Below are 17,798 nucleotides of genomic sequence, written 5' to 3'. Positions count from 1 at the left end.
GAATCGTGCTCACTCAGAGGGTGGGCAGGGCTGCCTCGGGTTCCCATCCTCAAGCTGCCCTCGCTTCCGGCGCCCCTGGACGAGTGTGGAGCACCCCCAGCCGTCACCCTGGGCAGTGTTCCTGCCGGGGTTGGGGCCACGGTCATCCTGGAATGTTTTCTCCTACTGGGGGTGGCAGGCACGCCCAGGGGTCCGGCAGGCACGTCGCAAGGAAGCTAATGGTTTGCTCTTTGGCTGCCGGCTGGGGGTGGGACCAGCTGGTCACCTTCACTGAAACCACGCCCTCCAGCCCCATTGGAGTGAAAGTCGCTCAGTCATGTTGGACTCTTTGCGACCCCATGGACTATACAGACCAGGGAGTTCTCCAGTCCAGGACACTGGAGCACGTAGCTGTTCCCTTCTCCAGGGGATCTTCCCAGCCCAGGGATCGAACCCCGATCTCCCACGTTGCAGGCAGATTCTTTACCAGCTGAGCCACAAACTGGAGAGGGCACCAAGACCCTGTCTAGGGAGGCCGGGGAGGGGGGCCAGCAGCCTCCCTGCCAGCCCCAAGGCTGTCTTGCCTTTCTCCCAGCACCTGGCTGTCGGCCTGGGGGAGGCCCGTCGGCTTCAGGACGCTCCCCAGATGCCTTCGTGGACACAGCAGCTCAAGTCTCGTTTTATTCTGACAAAGGACAGGGTTGCCCAGTGAGGGGCGCAGCCCCAGGCCCTGGGCAGGGCACCTCGTACCGTCCTTGGCCGTGGGCCCACAGGCCCCGAGAGTTGGCCGGGGTGCAGGGGGCTGGGTGGCTGGGGCTGGATTCACACAGGACGATCCTCACTCCACCCCGCCCCAGGTGGGGGCCCTGGGGCCTCTGTGGTCAGCAGAGGTGGGGCGGGGCGGGGCATGGCGGGGCATGGCGGGTGAGGAGAGCCTCTCCTCTCAGTTGCTGGGACTGGGCAGGTGGGCCTGTCACACCTCCTTCTTGCAGGAACCTGCGGGTGGATGGGGGTGGGGGGGGTTCAGAGGTCATCGTTTCTTAGCACCTTCCAGCCAGACAGACCCACCCACTTAGCCCATGGCAGCCCCGCTTTCCACCCTCTGACCTCTGGGTGGAAGCAGGGGTCCTAGGCTGTGTGTGTTGCAGGACGGGGGAGGTCATGGGGCCCACAGCACTCACAGGAGCCCAGCTGCTCCTCCAGGAACGAGATCTGCTCGCTCAGAGAGTCGATGCGGTCTAGCTGCTGGAGGGAGTGGGCCAGGAGGCTGCCTGGGTCAGGGAGTCCGTGCTCCAGGGCTCGGGAGGCCAGGCTGTGCAGTGGGGCCAGCACGAGCTGCAGCTTCTGTGGGGTGGGCAAGGCCCCGGGGAGCCAGGTGGGAGACCTGTGTGACCCTGGGCCAGGCCCTCGCCCTGTCCATTCCATAAGGTGGCCAGCAAGCACGGCACTGCCAACCCGCAGACCCAGGTCCAGCTGCAGGGCCCTGCAGTGTCCCCCAGAGAGGCTGCTGCGCTGGGAGCCCGCGGAGGCTGGTGGGCACAGGTGACGCCACACAGGCCCGCTCGGCCAAGGGTCCCCGAGGCCTGGGAGCCCTAGTCAGAAGGGCTGGGGGAGGGAAGACAGGGGCTTCTGGGGGGTCTCAAGTCAAGGACCCTGTGGGAAGGCCTCCGGGCACTGTCCCTGTAGGGACAAAGGCAAGGCATGGACTGGACCGAGGTTCTGGCTCTCGGTGGGGTCCCCGCCCCCACGTCCTGGGGCCCCAGACATCGTCTGCTGGGCAGGGTGCCCACACCAAGGGCACCCTAGAAGCCGCCTTGCCAGGACACCCCCACAGAGCCCCTCCCAGGCTGAGCCTCCCTGACCCCGGGGATCCCAGCCCGGGCCTCACCTGCTCCAGCACGTCCACCCTCGACTGGAGCCTCTGTACTTCCTCCTTGACCTCACTGTCCGCTCCTGGGGAGGGCAGCTGCAGAGTCAGGGAGGCCCGGCTCCCCACCCCGTGCCCCCCACCCTGGGCCAGCCTCACAGTCCCATGTAGGGGGGTCTCCCGGTGTGGGGCCCAGCCCTTGGGACCAAGTTCCAGCCCCAGCTGCTGTCCTGCCGAGTCCTGCCCGCCCGCCATCCCCCCCCCCCCCGCCCCGTCCCCGCTCCGGGCCCCGCCTTCCTCCCGGGCCGCAAAGTGGCCCCGGGCAGTCGCAGCCTCACCCATGCCTGCCCCCCGGGGGCCAGGGTCCCCAACGCCGCCGCCGTGCTCAGGGTGGTCTGAGCTGACGTCCGCGGGCGCGCTCCGTGCCGGGCTGCTGACAGCGCATTATTACTCACGGTACGAGTTTGAAGTGTCACAGCGCGTACCAAAAGTAATAATGTCCCGTCACCAGCAGAGGTGCTGTGTCTCCGGCTGCTCGGTGAAGGGACCCCGGGCGGCGGCGGCTGAGCTGAGGTCCTCCCCACCGTCCCCGCAGGAAGCCCCCCATCATCACCACCACTCCCCCGGCCCGCCCTGCCCACCCCCAGGCACAGTGGCAGGAGTGGCATCTAGAAGGCACCTTACCTGTCGTGGGGTCTGGGGTCACCCTGGGGGCTCCTCTCTCAGGCAGGCAGACTGCCCTGTCCACAGATGGGCGGTGCCCCTCCCAACACTGGCACCAGTAACTGCCCGCTGTGTTGACACAGCGCTGGGGACAGCCGCCCTCTCCGGCGCTGCACTCGTCCACATCTGCAAGAAAGGGGGTGTCAGGCACCAGCACCCTCCCTGAGCCCCCTCAAGACCCACCCCTCGGGGCTGCCAGGATTCGTGGGAGGTGCCCGGGGGCTCCCTCCTCCTCTGGATGGCCGGGTGCCAGCCTCACCTGTCTGGCAGGCGTTGCCCTGCCATCCTGCAGGGCAGTGACAGCGACCAGGCTGGACACAGCTCCCTCCGTTCTGGCATGGTGGCTGGCATATTGCTGTGGGGGTGGGGAGGCCTGTCAGCAACGCAGGAGGGTGCCCGGGGCCCCGCTGCAGTGGGGTTGTGCAGCCAGGGGATGGCTGCCACGCAGGACCCACTCTTGCCCTGCTGGGCTCTGGTTCCCTGAGACCGGGTGCTCTGGGTGCTCACCTGCCCCACAGGCCCCTGGCACCCCGCCGGTCCACTTCCAGCCAGGGCAGCAGGCGTAGCGAGGCCGGGTGGGGTCCGGCCCGGGGCGGCGGCGGTAGGCGGTTCTGTAAAGGGTCCTGGGGGGACGGTGGCGGCTCAGAAGGGCCTGTGGCCCTCATGGTGCGGCAGCAGGAGGGACGGGGCCTTCGTGCTGCCACCAGGGCCCCCCCCAACGGGGCCTGGTTTCCCCACCCCGTCGTCACATCCTCCCGCCTTCTGGGCTGGCTCTGGCCCCGTGCCATTCAGAAGCTGCGCGAGCCATCTCCCCTAGCGTGGACGAGGTCAGCGGCTGTGCCCACAGAGCGCCTCTCCCCCCGGGGAGGGCACCTCAGGGTCCCCGCCCAAGTCGCCTCCCTGCCCCAGGCTGCCGTGTGGGCAGAAGCCCAGCAAAGCCGGGAGTGGAGTAGATAGAGGTGGTACCTCGGGGGGAGTCTCCTATTCTGGGGGGGTTCTAGGCCCTGAGGGAAAGGGGCTTCCCACCCTGTCCCCGTCCCCCACCAGAGGTCCTTAAGAACTTCACGGAAAATAGAATCTTTCCCAACCACATTACATCCCCGCAGCAAAGAACGAGAGATTCTACCCCCTACCCACCCCCCAGCCCATGCTGGCTCAGACTGGGACGTGCTGGGTCTTGGGGGAGGGGAAGGATCTCCATCTGTAACTGTTGGGGGGCTGCCAAGGGAAGGGGGTGCTCCCTGGAGCCCAGAGGGCAGGACCAGGAAGAGGCAAGTTTCAGGGAACCAAGAGGGTAAAATCTTGCAGCCAACGATGCTGGGTGTGGGGGGGAGTGTCCCCAAAGTGGAGGGGGGCAGACAAGGTGGGGGACCCCTTTAAAATGAGGGTTGGGGGGCCGATGCGCCGGACAGCCCTGGAGTGGCTGGTTCTTGCGGTTACGGCAGTCACTTCCTGAGTCCGGGGCCGCCCAGGTACACGAGACTCGTCTCCAGCACACACTCGGACCGGCCTCCGCAAGGCCTTTCACTGCTCGGGGCCCTCCCAGACCCAGGGCGTGCGTGTGGCGGGCAGCGGTGGGGGCGCTCACCGGTAGGTGCTGCAGGCACGGTAGCCGTCGCAGGTGGTGAGGAAGGGCTGGTATACACGCTGCACGAAGGACTCGGACGCGGGGCCCTGGGGAGCCCCGACGACGCACACCCTGCGTCTGCGGGGGCGGGGAGGGGCGGGGCCAGGAAGTCAGCAGTGTCCCAGGGCTGGGACCCTCCAACCCTGGAGCCCAGGGGAGCCGGGCACCTGGGCAGGGGATTCCCCGACGGCACCCTCAGCAGGGACTACAGGGAGACGCCAGCTCCCTGGACACTGGGGGCTGCCCCCAGGGAGGGCTGAGGGCCCCAAGCCCCGGCTCACCCAGGCCGGTAGACGTGCTCCATGCCGCCCGCTGCCAGCACCAGGAACCAGAGTGGAAGCAGCTCCTGGGAGCCCCACATGGCCTGAGTTTCCGGGTGGAACGGCCTTCTCCTCGGGGTGGCCTGGAGCACAGAGCACAGCCCTGTAAGTCCCTCTGCCAGACCCCCTCGAGCCAGCACCACGGGAGAGATGGTCCCCTCGGCTCATGATGCCTGCCCGGCTCAGCTGCTTCGTTGGGGCCTCTCACCATGGCGGGGGAGCCCCCACGGCCAGTGCTAGCTCTCCTCACCCCCAGCCCGCCTGGACAAGGAGGCCGGCCCTCACCAGCCACATACAGTCCACCCCCGGACCACAGAAGGGCCAGGACATCGGGGTCTGGAAATGGAAGCTGATGCCCTCGCCTGGGGAGAGACGCACCTGGGCCCTGCTGGGCTCGGTCAGGTTCACCGGGGAAGGCGGGGGCTGAGGGGGGACCACCCCTCCCTCCCCTGGCTGGGCTTGGGGCCCTCCCACAGCAGGGCAGGGCTTGTACCCCAAACCTCGGTCTGCACATGGGGTGTCATGGCAGGCCTGAAACCCACCCCAGCTGGCTTGGCCCTGGCAGCCTTCAAGGACCTCAAGTGCCAGACCTGGGAGCCTGGGGGTATAGGTGCCCGGAAGGCAGGAAGTCCTCCTGGGGTGGGGCCGGGGCCTGTCCTTGGGAAGGATCACTCCTATGCGGGGGCCTGAACCACACGGGGCAAACTGCCTCCAGGGCGCCCAAGACAGTGGCTCCCTCAGGCCCCGGATGGTGGGGGGGTTGGAGCAGCACCCCTTCTGTCAGTGGAGCCGATCACATCCCTGTCCTGGCAGCGGGTGGGAGCCAGGGAGGCTACAGAGCGATTTCTGGGAATGAGAGAAAGCCTAGCCCAGAATTAACGCTGTGAGTGACAAGCCACGGGGACTGGAGCAGGGCTGCCGTCGCTGTGTGCCAAGAGTCTGGGGAGCGCTCTGCTCCCCTGCTCCAGGAGTCCCATCTGAGACCCCCCCAGGATCCCCCGAAGGACAGGGTGCAGGAAGGAGCTGAGCTTGTGCGTGTGCTGGGGGCAGGTAGCAGAGTCTGGGTACAGTCGCCTCCCTCCCTGGGACTCAGTTTCCTCTGGCTCTGACGGTCAGTCCCATAGACAGGGATCACCATGAGCATCGCTGAGCCCTGTATCCACACTGGGGTTCAGCTGGGTGCTCGGTCCAGGCCCTCACCCGCCGCACCACCCGGCCCTAGAGCTGCACGAGGGTCCTTCAGGTGAGCCTCCCCCACCATTCTCTGTTGGCGGCCTGCGAGGGGAGGGCTGGGTGGCCAAGCAGGCAGAAGCTGCAGCGGGCAACTGAGGTGCTGGATTTAGTTTGGGGACGGCAGGGGGTGGCTGCTTCCTGGCGGTTTCTGGGCTGGGGTATATCCTGCAGTCAGGCGGTTCAGGGGACGAACTCTGCAGGGGGGCACCCTGTTAGGGACACACCTGGGGGCCTGGCACTCCCAGCAAGAACTGAAATGAGGGGAGACAGGTGGCCCTGGGAATGGGCCCCGGGAAGGCAGAGGCGGGCCGATGGGCTTACAGACCCTGAGGGCACCCACACTGAGCAGCTGGGGGGCACAGCTCGTGCACATGTAACTGTCCCCCACAAACACCCACCCAGCCCCTCCGCTACCTATGGAAAGCTGGTTAGGAAGGAAGTCGTGTTTTTTCAGAGGAGAGACTGGATTTTTGAAAGTCATTCTTTTCTCCTAGCCCAGAGGAAGCGGCTGGCCCTGGCCTCCTGCGCTGGGGGCGAGGAGTCCCATTTCCCTTTGCAGTTACAGCCCCACGGGGGCGGGAGACAGGGCAGGCAGGCAGGCAGGGCAGGGGGACCCACGCTGCCTCCAGGATGACAAGCAATACTGCCCCATCCCCTCTGAGGGTCTGCAGGAGCCTGCCCTCACTTGCCCGGGGTTGGGGGGGATGCTGCACCGCACAGCTGCCACCCGCGGAGACTGAGTCCCAGAGCAAGGGGCCTGACTCTAGGTCCCCCCTTCCACCGTGAGGGGTGCTCTGGACGTCAGGACCGGGGGTGGTGGATGTGGAGACGCGGGGTGAGATGCCTCCCTGGGGGTGCGCCCTCTCTACTGCCCACCCCACGCCTCCCCTTTCCCCCTGCATCGTGGGGAGCAGGAGCGAGGGTGAAGTGACCCCCTCCGGCCACCGCAGGGTACAGCTGGCCTGGGCTGCGGAGTCCCTGGCCCGCCAGGCTGCGGGCCAAGCGCTGGGGGAGCCGCAGGGCCCGGATAGGGGGATAAGGGGCGGCGGCGCCCCCCACCCCGCACAGGGACCCCCCACCCCTCGTGGCCGGGCCCGGGTCACCCGTCACCAGCAGGGGGCGCCCTTTGCCAAGGCCGCTGGGCCCATTCTCCGGACCCGGGGCCGGGCTGGGGTCGGTGCCCGCGGGGCAGAGCCCGGCGCTCCGGGCCGGCTCACCTCTGGGCTCCCTGCGGTCGCTCCGCGTCGCCCCCCCCCCCCGCCCCCCACTGCCCCGCGGCCCCAGCTCCGCGAGTGTCCAGGGCCCCCGCCTTCCCGGCCCCAGCCCCCCGACCCCAGCCCGAACTGTGAGCACACCCCCAGCCCGCGGCGGTCCCTGCGCCCCCAGCCAGGCGCCCCGCTCCCTCCGCACTCACCGCCCAATCCGGGGCGCGCACGCGCCGCTGCCGCCTCCGCGCCGAGGGGCCCGGGCCCCGCCCGCCCGCCAGCCCCGGCCCCGCCCCGCCCCGCCCGGCCCGCCCCCGGCCCGCCCCGGGCCCGGGGTGGGCGCCGGAACCCCCGCCCGCCCCCATTGTGCAGGTTGGGAAACTGAGGCTCCGCGGCAAACGGCGCCCTGGGGGCCGGGCAGTGAGTCAGCTAGAACCGGGGCTCCTGACGCACAGCCCGCCCCCCCATCGCTGCCGCCCCTCCCAGCCCGCTCCCCTGGACGCAGGGCTGAGACTGCGGCCAGGTGCCCGGAGGCAGAGCCCACGCGAGCCGGGGGTAGCTAGCTCTCGATCCCCTCAGGCTGAGCAACGATTCCTGGGATGGCAACCGGGGGGCCAGCTCACTGGGCACCAGGGGCTGGCTAAAGGTGACGGCTGCTCTGCAGCCACGCGTGGGGTGAACGGCAGTGACCCTTGGGCGCATAGACTTCTAGAGATGGGGGGTGGGGAGATGGGGGGTGGCGGCCTCAGCAGCGCCCTGCTGGCTCCTAGGTGTGCGCTGAGCCTCGCTCCTGGCCCGTGTGCCAGGTTAGGGGGCCTGCGGGGCTTCCACCGGGCTCCGCCTTTGTTCAGGACAGTTGGGACCACCCTTGAGTGCGCCTCAGGCCCCTGAGGAGTCCCCCGACTGCATGGTCACCGCGGGGGCCTCCTGGGCCCGTCCCCTCTCCTGTCCAGGCCCCTTTGCACGTTTGCAACATGGGCTGAAGAGCCCCAGGTGGTGGAGTGGGCCGCAGGGCCCGCGTGCTGCCGGCGGGCGGCCGGCCCTCCTGGGACCCCCATCATTTGTGCACCGGGATCACCCCAGCCCTCCCTGGGCCTGCCCGTCTCAGCAGTGTCTCCCTCGAACCCGAGCCCCGGCCCTGTTTACCTGAGTGTGTGTGTGTGCAGGTATCGGTGCCCGCTGCTGCCCGGGGCACTCACCTGGGGAAGGGGGCTCCCTCATGCCCCGGACGCTGGTGGCAGCAGCTCTTCTGGGTGGTGGGGGCCGCCCGTGCCTCCCTGGTGCCGGGGTCTGTGGGTCAGACACACAGCCTTGATTCCCCTGACATGCCAAGGCAGGTGGGGGTCGGGCCAGCCTCCGTGCCACTGAGGGCCCTCAGCCTTCACTTGGCCTGCAGACCCCCACCCTCGGATGGCCACTCAGCTCTGCACACACCCTCAGCCTGGCTGTGTTCATTGCTGGGGGGTCCTGAGACCCCCAGATGGAAAGCTTCTCCGCACAGCTCGGGGTGCTGGGTGGGTGTCCTGTGGGTACACGGGGAGGGGGCCTTCGGGCAAAGCCAGCAGCTCCAGGGCATCTGGTTCAGGCCTCCCTTGGCGCCCAGGAGGAGAAAGAAGGGGCCCGAGGTGGCTGGACGGGAACCCCTTCCTGGACCAGGGGGCCCGGAAGCCCCTGGAACATGCTCTGAGGGCGGCTGGGGAAGCCGCTGCTGGGATGCTAGGATGGTGCGGGGGCTCCCTGCCACTGGAGGGGTCACTTCGCTCCAACCCCAACAGGCGGTCCCAGGTAGTAAAGAGTTCCAGGCCAGGCCTAGGGGGGACAGAGGGGAAAGCTGCCCTGCTCCATCCCCTGCCCCCATCCAGCCCCTGAAGCTGGTCATTTGACCCTTTGACCTCCAGCTTGAACAAAAAAAGGGAGGCCGGCAGCGCTGGATGGGCTGGTCCTCGCTTGGCTGCTAGGCTGGGTGGTGGGTTAGCCTCTGCTTTCTCCACTGGAATGTGGGTGCTCGTCATACACGCTGGGGCGGATGGGCAGCGGCCAGGGAGTCCCCTGTGCGCCCTTGGGGACCTGTGCTGCTCTGGGTAGGAGGCTCCTGTAGGGTGCCAGGGGGACCAACGGGATGCCCACACTGTGCCAAGTTGTCCCTCTCCCCGACTCCAGCCAGCCCCACAGAAAGCGGGGGGATCCCTCCCACAGCCCATCCTGGCTGCAGACTTGGCTTTAGGGTTCCTGTCTCCCCTCTAGTGCCCATCCCCGAAACCCTTGAGGTGTTTGCCCACCCCTGGGGGATGCCCTTGGGACACACAGGTCCCAGAGAAGGGGGGTCAGCGGGGCCGGCGGGGGGGGGTCCTGCTTCCGACCCCAGGGGCTTCCCCGGGAGAGCAGGGTGGCCCAGGAGGCGGTTCGACGGCAGGGTCACCACTGCAGCGGCTCCCCTTCCAGGGGTCACGGAGCTGCTGGGCTGCCAGTGCCAAGTACGAGGGTGGAGCAGGCCAGGCTGGTCCAGACCGGGCCACCCCAGCGGGTGCCCTTGGCCAAGGTGAGGATGGCACCAGTAGGGGTGCCGATGAGGTGGCCCCAGAACGGAGAGCCCTCAGTGCTCAGCCCACAGGTGCCCATGGTTGCCCCGTCCTGCCTGCGCCCCGTCCCTGCAGGGCCACCCCTGTCGTACCTGCTGCTGCCCGTGCCCCGGCTTGGCCATGGCCACCTCTGCCGCCTCCCCGGGCCGGGGGTGGGCCCTGCCGCCCCTCGCCCGCCACCTCGAGGTGCCTCCAGAGGCCGCCCGCCTGTCCGGTCCACGGGAGCCTGCTCCTGGGCCATGGGGACGGCTGCCTCGGGGCAGGGAGGCTCCTCCTGGGACGAGGAAGGGCGGCTTTTTATGCTCCGTCCTGTGTAAATCGGGATTGGGATGGGCCCTTCCCGGCCGGACTTCCTGTGTGTGCTGCCCGCTGATAACGGGATCTGTCAGTGAACAAACAGGAGGCCGAGGGCGGGCGGGGGGCTGCGGGGGGCAGGGGCCGGCTGAGCGGCTGGGGCAGGGCTGGGGGAGCTGCCCCCCGGGGATTTCAGGGTCTAATCCTGAAGCAGCCGCAGACTTTGCTGGGGCCCACCTGGTGACCCTGGGGCCTGACGGGCCCCACGTGTGATGGACATGGCTGGCACCCAGCGCCCTCCCGAGGCCGGGGGTCCACCAGGCTGGCGGGGCCACAGGAGTGCGGCTCCACAGACGGGCCCGTTTGTCCTGTGACTCCTGGGCCCTCGGACATGTGTGCCAGGGCCCGGGGCTGGGAGCAGCCAGGGCGAGCAGGGGGTGGGTGAGGGAGCTGGGGGTTTGAGAACAGCCTGTTCGCTGGGTTCCTGGCGCCTTGAGTGGCCGTGGTCAGGGGAGAGGCGGGGAGGGCAGACATCAGCCCAGGGCCTTCTCTAGCAATAGGGCAGTGAGCTCCTTGCTCCAGGGGCGAGAGCCCCCGGTCCCACTTCCGGGGCCCTTGCTAGGGGAGGACAAGAGATGTTCTCTGGCCCCTTGGGCTCCTGAGGCTAGGGAGGGCATTGCGGGGGAAAGGGCAGGAGCCTGGGTGGCCACAGAGGGTGCTCCCGCGGGCGCTCCAGGTGCTCTAGCCCAGGCCAGACTCTCCGTTCCTTCCTCCTGGCAGTGCCCCAGTGGCTGTGCTGATGGCTGGGTGGGTGCCGCAGGGGAGCTGGGCAGTGACCAAGGACACAGCTGGACACGCCTGGCTGAGGGCCCTGGGTGAGCAGGCCCCCAGCCCGCCATCCTCGGGGCTCAGCCCTCACCCACCCAGTCTGAACACCCTCATTTCTCTGGCCTTGAGCACCTCTGCTCAGTCCTCCCTCCCTCCACCCCACCCAGCTTGATGTCCCGGCCAAGAAGGGAGCTGGGGCAGCTCGGGAAATTCCCCCCAGAGTGCTGAGAGCAGGAGGGAACCTGCCCACCCTTGCTGGGGGCGGGGGGCAGGGGGTCTTGGCGGTCAGCCCGGACTGCTCTCTCCCCGCCCCCCTGGGAGGGTGTCCTGTAGGCGAGGCTGTGGTCAGCACAGGACCTTTGTTTCTCCTGGCCTCAGTTTCCCCAACTGTTCTAGGGCGTCAGGTGAGGTGCCAGCCAGAGGGGTGGCTGTGACTGCAGAGGAGGTGGCTGGCCCTTAAGCATTGCCGGATGGCGTCTGGGGGGCTCACCCCCCACCTCTTCCCCGCCAGCCCCCCGTGGCCTGCCTTTGCTTCCTGGCTCTCTCACCCAAGGGCCCAGCTGCTCAGGAGGGCTGTGTGTCTTGCTGAGTGTACTAGGGGCCAAGCTGGGCTTTGCCCACACCCAGAAGGTGGCCCAGACCCTAACGCTGACCCTGCCCTAGGCCCAGGGGGTCAGCTCGTGCCCTTGGGTGGGAGAAACAGTGGGTGTCAGGGCCAGCTGGGCTTGGCCCCTTCTGCATAAGGATGGGAAGACTGAGGCCCAAGGAGGAAAGAGACTCACCCTAGGTAAGCAGGGCCCCCCAGTTCCTCCTGTGCCCCCACCCCAGGGGGCAGATCTAGTCCTGCCAGGGAATGGGCTGGGCTGAGGTTGTGAGCAGCTAACTAGCCAACTTGTGAAATAGTTGATGGGCCCCCCTCCGTCTAAAACGTGGGGAAGGTTAGGGAATTTTCTGGAAGGGCGCCCAGAGCATGCAGACTGAATCGTGGGTTGAAAGGTGGAATTACAGGCGGTGGGGGGGTCCTCTGTGCCCCAGTCTCCCCGGACCACTGGTTCTGGGACCCCCACTGCTCTGGGCCCCCCTCCTCACCAGCTCTGCCCTGCTGGCAGCTCCTACGGGGCCCCGCATGGCAGCCAGCCCAGCCCGGCCTGTGGCCTCAACCCCTCTGCACCCCCCAGTCTCAGGTCCTGGAGCCTCAGAGGCAGATGCCAGAGATGGGCTGAGGTCCTGGCCTGCCCCAAGCAGGTTGGGGACGGGCAGGGCCTGCATGGAGGGTGGGCTGAGTACCGGCAGAGGGCGAGGACGGCACTGGCCGATACCCCGTCGGACTCCAGGAGGGTTCTGGGGACCTGCAGGGGGGTCGGGGTGCCTCCTGCCCCGTGGGTGCCCCTCCCGGGTGCTGGGATGTGGGGAGCTCACTCTGTGTTCAGTCTAGGCGACTCCACCTGGGGCGGGCCAGGACCACCCCATCCTCAAGGAGGCCCCCTGCCTGCCCCCCATGGCGTCTCTCCAGGGTCGGCGAGCACACCACCACAGCGGGATCAGCTGGGGGAGGAGTTGGTGCCACCCCGAGGGCGGCACAGAGGTGATCATCTGCTGGGGCCGGTCCCTCACTACTGGGCGGCCCAGAGACCCGGGCCCAGGGCAGAGCCCCAGTGCGGTCGGAAAGCTGGCGTTCCAGTCCCAGCTTTGGCTCCCATGGCCGGAGCCTCGGCCCACACTGGCCTCAGTTTCCCCGTCCGCTCCCTGGTCCGTAGGCACGATGGTCCAGCGGCCTCCCAGCCCGCCTGCAGGCATTCTGGGGGTGATGGACTGAGTTGGGCCTTCTTACCTTCCCAGAGCGCACCGGTCAGGCCAGGGGCGTGGCGGGGGTGGCCAGGGCCTCCCGGGCCTCCTGGGACCCTCCCAGGAGCCCTCGATGCCAGGCTTCTGGCCTCGGCAGGCTCAGGAGCAGACGGACCGAGCCCCCAGCAGAGGCCCGCACGGGCATCTGGGGCGGCTCGAGGGGCGCTGGGCGCAGCGTGTGAGCCAGGGAGGGGAGGACCGGAGCACGGGGCAGGGGAGAGCAGGGCTTCCTGTTTACCCCCCGCGGTGGCCCCTGGCCTCGGGGACAGGATGGCTCTGTCAGCCAGACTCCCGCCAGATGCAGCTGACCCTTCATCCAGGGACGCGTGCGCCTGGTCCAGTGACCCGTCCCCGGCAGGACTGGAAGGGAGCTCGCTTTCCCCTAGGCCCAGGGAGTTGTGTACAGAGTTGGATCGGGTCCCAGAGGGAACGGGAGGTCCCACGGGGAGATTGGGGGTCTGTCCGGCAGCCGGGGGTCTTCAGCTCCACCCAGGCCCCCAATGACTCCTGCTTCACACCTCTCAGATGTGCCCACTGCCTGGCACTGTGTGCAGCGCTCACGTCTAACCCTTGAGCTGCTGCAGCTGAAGCTTGCCAAGGGGAGATGATCCCCTAGGCTTGGCCGGCGTGAAACAGAAGCTCTGAACTCAGAGCCCAGGGCTGCCTGGGCAGCGGGAGACCCTCGGGCACGCGTGGTCCCTTCTCCTGCTGCTCCGTGGTCTTCCTCACTGGGGACTCCTCACACAGCCATCACGGCCTTTCTGCTGCTCATGTCCTGCCCCCCAACCCCGACCTCGGTTCCTGGTGGGTCCCCAGGGGCTGTGCCCCGTTCTGGTCACCATATTTCCTTGGGCAGTCCCTGGTGGCAGGACAGACATGAAACCAACCCCTGCCCGACGTGTCTCCAGGCCACCCCCACCCGCCGTGCGGGAGCGCCCCAGCCTCCCCACAGCCTCGTCAGCACTTGGTGCTGTTCTGCTGTTCTGTCTTAGCCATTCTGATGAAGGTGCAGGAGTATCCCTGTGCTGTTATTTCTTTAATATAGGAAGACGAAGGCAGTCTCGTTTTTTGAACAACAGATTTCCTCCCTGGGGAAGGACTCATATCATAGGGGAGTGGGGTGAGAGCTGGGCAGGGGGCACCCGGGGAGCAGGCAGGGCATCTCCAAGGGAGCTGGGGTCCAGGCTTCTGCTTTGCTGAGCAGTCTGTGAAGTGCAGGCAGCAGTGGTCTGGGCAGTGGAGAGAGGAGAGACCACCCGGGCAGTGAGCGTGGGGGTCCCCCAGGGTGGGTGTGCGGCACGTTCCAAGCTCCCAGGGGCCGCCAGGAAATGCTTGTCTCTAGAGCTGTTGGCCAGGTGGGGCTCACGGTGCTGACTGTGGCCAGGGGGTGGGCTCTGGGTCCCACCTGGAAGCTGGAAGGTGGGCAGGGGTGGTCGCAGCTGACCCCTGCAGGAGGCTCACTGAGCAGGGGGATCCTGGGATAGAGCCTGACCCCCACCCGGCGCTGCGGCTGGGCCCTAACCCGCAGGTCCTCGGCCCTCAGCCCACGGCCCAGACACGTCCCAGGGCCCAGCTTTGCCTGGAGCCCAGGCTGTCCCAGCCCCACAGGGCTCCCTACCCGCACCGTGAGGGGTTGAGGAAAGGGGGCTTGAGGAAAGGGGGCTTGAGCACCCTGCCTGGAGCTCTGGACAGAAGCCCCACTCACGATCAGGCTGCAGTTTGCCAAGCCTGATGGATAGAGCAGCCGTTAACCTGGGGGAAAAACACTTAATCTCCCAGGAGAACAGAAAGGGAAGTTCCAGAGAACCGATGTGTGTGCTGGGGGTGGGGGGACAGGTCAGTGGAGGTGGGTTACGGCTCAGCACCTGGGTCTGGGCCGTGCTGTCCCCTCCCTGCCCGGCCCGCTCCGGGAGCACTGGGCGCCAGGCTCTCCGAGGCCTTCAGGGAGCAGAGTGGTGAGCAGGACCCTGGGGCCTGTGGGGGCCGCGCCGAGGGCACATGGCTCTGGTGGGCTGTCTCGCCCACCCTGCAGGGCCGCCACCACTGCCTGACCCCATCTGTGCAGGAGTAAGGGCCCCTCAGGAGGGCGAAGACCGTCAACCAGCAAGATTGACCTTGAACCAGGAGCTGCAGCCCTCCCCAGGCCTCCACGCGGGGCAGGCTTCGGGCGCAACGTCATCCCAGCTGTCTGGGGGAGAGGGGCTGGGGGCGGCGGGGTTCCCCTCCCCAGGGAGACCGTGTCGCCGGGAGAGTTTGTCGTCTCCACGGGGCAGCCATAGGCTTCGGGTAGGTCTGGGACGTTAGAGGCCAGAAGCTGCCTTGCCTCACTTTCCCCGCTTCTCAGGGCAGGGCCTGGGGAGCCCTGCAGGGGCAATCTGGGGACCTCGAAACGCTGTCACGGTGGACAGTTGTGCCTGGGCCCTTTCCAGGGGAGGGGCGCAGCAGCCCACAGAGTCCACTAGGTTCTCAAAGGGGCCTGTGCCTCCCACCTACAGACCCCCATGGGCAGCCCTGAGGTCCCTCCAGCCTCCACGGTCCATGCTGTTCGGCCCCAAGCTGCCTGTGAGCATTTGGGTTTAATATCCCTAAAAATGCACATCTCTCGCAATTAGCAGGCAGATCCTTTACCACTAGCTTCACAGAGAAGGCTGCAGGGTGGGGGGGCCAGCTCTGCCGCCCAGGCAGGCCAGAAATCTCTGTTTCCTCTCGGCCAGGAAACAGGAAGTGAGTGTGCAGGGGAGATTGGGGGCCAGGCCCCGAGAACAATAGAAACCCCCTCCAGAGGGGAAGGGGAACTGCGTCAGGGGCCGGGTGGGGGCCGCCTGACCTCTCCCCTGCAGTGCACAGGCCCAGGCGTAAATTTAGTCTCGGTTCTTTCCTGGTGAGAAGATACCCCGTGCTGGGGGAGGGGACGCACAGCCCGCCTCGGTCTCTGGGTGCAGGGCTCCTGGGGTCTTAGGGACCATCTGGGTAACCTGAGGCCTGGAAAGGAGCAGTGTCTGGCCTGGGGACCATGGGACGTGGGAGTGGGGCAGCTCAGACGTCCCACTGGGGCTGCAGGTGGCTGGAGAGGCCTACGGGTGCGTGGACAGAGCACCTCACCAGGCCCAGGGGACGAGAGCGGCTCCCCTGGCCCCTGCCCGTGGCAGGTAACTCTGCTCCAAGCAAGCAGGCTCTGTCCTGAGAGCCATGTGGCCTTAGCCAGAGCTCCAGGCCGGGCCGGGGCTCAGCAAGAACCGAGGGCCAGCCAGTGGTTTCTTTTTATAACAGAATAGCTATTCAGTTCAGTTCAGTTGCTCAGTCGTGTCCGACTCTTTGCAACCTCATGAATCGCAGCACGCCAGGCCTCCCTGTCCATCACCAATTCCCGGAGTCCACCCAAACCCGTGTCCATCGAGTCGGTGATGCTATCCAGCCATCTCATCCTCTGTCGTCCCCTTCTCTTCCTGCCCCCAATCCCTCCCAGCATCAGACTCTTTTCCAGTGTCAACTCTTCGCATGAGGTGGCCAAAGTATTGGAGTTTCAGCTTCAGCATCAGTCCTTCCAAAGAACACCCAGGGCTGATCTCCTTTAGGATGGACTGGTTGGATCTCCTTGCAGTCCAAGGGACTCTCAAGAGTCTTCTCCAACACCACAGTTCAAAAGCATCAATTCTTCGGTGCTCAGATTTCTTCACAGTCCAACTCTCACATCCATACATGACCACTGGAAAAACCATAGCCTTGACTAGACGGACCATTGCTGGCAAAGTAATGTCTCTGCTTTTTAAAATGCTATCTAGGTTAGTCGTAGCTTTCCTTCCAAGGAGTAAGCGTCTTTTAATTTCCTGGCTGCAATCACCATCTGCAGTGATTTTGGAGCCCCCCAAAATAAAGTCTGACACTGTTTCCACTGTTTCCCCATCTATTCCCCATGACTTAGTTTTCTGAATGTTGAGCTTTAAGCCAACTTTTCCACTCTCCTCTTTCAGTTTCATCAAGAGGCTTTTTAGTTCCTCTTCACTTTCTGCTATAAGGGTGGTGTCATCTGCATATCTGAGGTTATTGATATTTCTCCCGGCAATCTTGATTCCAGCTTGTGCTTCCTCCAGCCCAGCGTTTCTCATGATGTCCTCTGCATATAAGTTAAATAAGCAGGGTGACAATATACAGCCTTGACGTGCTCCTTTTCCTATTTGGAACCAGTCTGTTGTTCCATGACCAGTTCTAACTGTTGCTTCCTGACCTGCATACAGGTTTCTCAAGAGCAGGTCAGGTGGTCTGGTATTCCCATCTCCTTCAGAAACAATTCTGAAAGAGAACAGCTGTAGTGAGGTGTAATTCGCATGCCCCGTAGCCAGCCACTCCAAGTGTGCAATTCCACAGACACCGAGCAGAGTGGCCATCACCAGCTTCGATTTTAGAATATTTTCAGCACCCTAAAGCAGCCTGCCTCCTCCTGCCGTCTATTCCCTGACATATGCCCCCCGCCTCCAGGCCTTGCACAACCGCCCGTCTGCTTCCCGTCCCTCTGGATTTGCCTGGACGTTTCCTACAGCTGCAATCCTATGACGTGGGGGCTTGTGTGCGTGGCTTCCTGCACTCAGCAGTGTTTGAGGTTCACGCATGTTGCCCCCGGAGTTGGCGCTTCGTGCCTTTCTGTGGCTGCATGGCGTTCCGTTGTATGGATGGACATGTGTTATCTGTTCCTCAGCTGATGGGCCTGCGGGCCATTCCCTCCTGGCTGGCCGCTAGCTGGGAGTCACGTCGGACTCTACGGGGGCCTGTGCTCTGCGGGTGGGCTGGACTCAGCCAGTGGAGCCCCTGGGGGTCACAGGGGGTCCCCAGCAGTCACCTCGGTGCCTGGGAAGCTCCTGCAGGCCCAGCCTGGCCCCATTCTTGTTGCCCTGGCCCCCAGTTCGGGGACACAGGACCAGAATCAGGAAGACAGGGCTCCCACCAGCTTGCAGAGCAAAGCAGTGCTGGGGTCTGATCTGGGGCGCATGTTCAGGACCCACCCCCGGGGGTCCAAGGTCTTCTCCAAGCCCCAGTGTTCTCCATGGCAATGATCACTCAGGCCTCCTCAGCTAAAGCAGGTTTCCTGCTTGGCCCCACTGCCCCAGGAGCGTGCTGAGGTCCCCGGAGGCCGCCGGGCGTGGCAGAGCTGGGGTTAGGACGCAGGGTCCAGGGGCCCAGGGGCCCAGGTGAGCCGTGCTCTGGGCATCCTGACCCTCTGAGTCCCCACCGACGCCCTGCGCTGGGGTGGCAATGCCTCTCCACTGGCCGTAAAGGGGCCTTGCGCCCTTTCCTGGGGAGGGA

General features: G+C 66.2%; 1 protein-coding gene across 8 annotated transcripts; it reads right to left on the bottom strand.

Moving 5' to 3' along the window:
* Window positions 1-647: 647 nt before the first annotated feature.
* Window positions 648-12,553, bottom strand: EGFL7 (EGF like domain multiple 7). 8 transcript variants are annotated; one of them, XR_009739671.1, is made up of 12 exons: window positions 9,626-9,691; window positions 8,389-8,477; window positions 8,101-8,244; window positions 4,478-4,599; window positions 4,158-4,274; window positions 3,077-3,192; window positions 2,829-2,924; window positions 2,531-2,695; window positions 2,185-2,276; window positions 1,868-1,932; window positions 1,161-1,323; window positions 648-975 (listed from the first exon to the last, which is right to left on the bottom strand). XR_009739671.1 is itself a non-coding variant. In XM_061434094.1 (10 exons), the coding sequence occupies exons 1-10, from the start codon at window positions 9,772-9,774 to the stop codon at window positions 953-955; spliced, it is 1,080 nt and encodes a 359-aa protein (XP_061290078.1). In that variant the 5' UTR covers window positions 9,775-9,823; the 3' UTR covers window positions 648-952. The 8 variants fall into 8 exon arrangements, 4 of the variants coding, with proteins under 4 accessions (XP_061290078.1, XP_061290079.1, XP_061290081.1 ...); XR_009739672.1 differs by lacking the exons at window positions 8,389-8,477; window positions 9,626-9,691 and adding an exon at window positions 12,487-12,553; XR_009739673.1 differs by lacking the exons at window positions 8,389-8,477; window positions 9,626-9,691 and having other exon boundaries at window positions 8,154-8,243.
* Between the last annotated feature and the right edge of the window lie 5,245 nt (window positions 12,554-17,798).

This window comes from Bos javanicus, chromosome 11 (assembly GCF_032452875.1).
Source record: "Bos javanicus breed banteng chromosome 11, ARS-OSU_banteng_1.0, whole genome shotgun sequence".
In the NCBI taxonomy this organism is placed as follows: domain Eukaryota; kingdom Metazoa; phylum Chordata; class Mammalia; order Artiodactyla; family Bovidae; genus Bos; species Bos javanicus.
This window is presented reverse-complemented; position numbering and strand designations above follow the sequence as displayed.

Excerpts from the sequence above, each read along its gene's own strand:
- EGFL7 (XM_061434094.1), bottom strand. The coding sequence starts at position 9,774 with ATGGCCCAGGAGCAGGCTCCCGTGGACCGGACAGGCGGGCGGCCTCTG. Across the intron at positions 4,600-8,153 it reads GAGGGAGCCCCCTTCCCCAG|GCCACCCCGAGGAGAAGGCC; the intron begins GTGAGTGCCCCG and ends TCTGTGCTCCAG. Across the intron at positions 2,696-2,828 it reads GGGCAACGCCTGCCAGACAG|ATGTGGACGAGTGCAGCGCC; the intron begins GTGAGGCTGGCA and ends CCTTTCTTGCAG.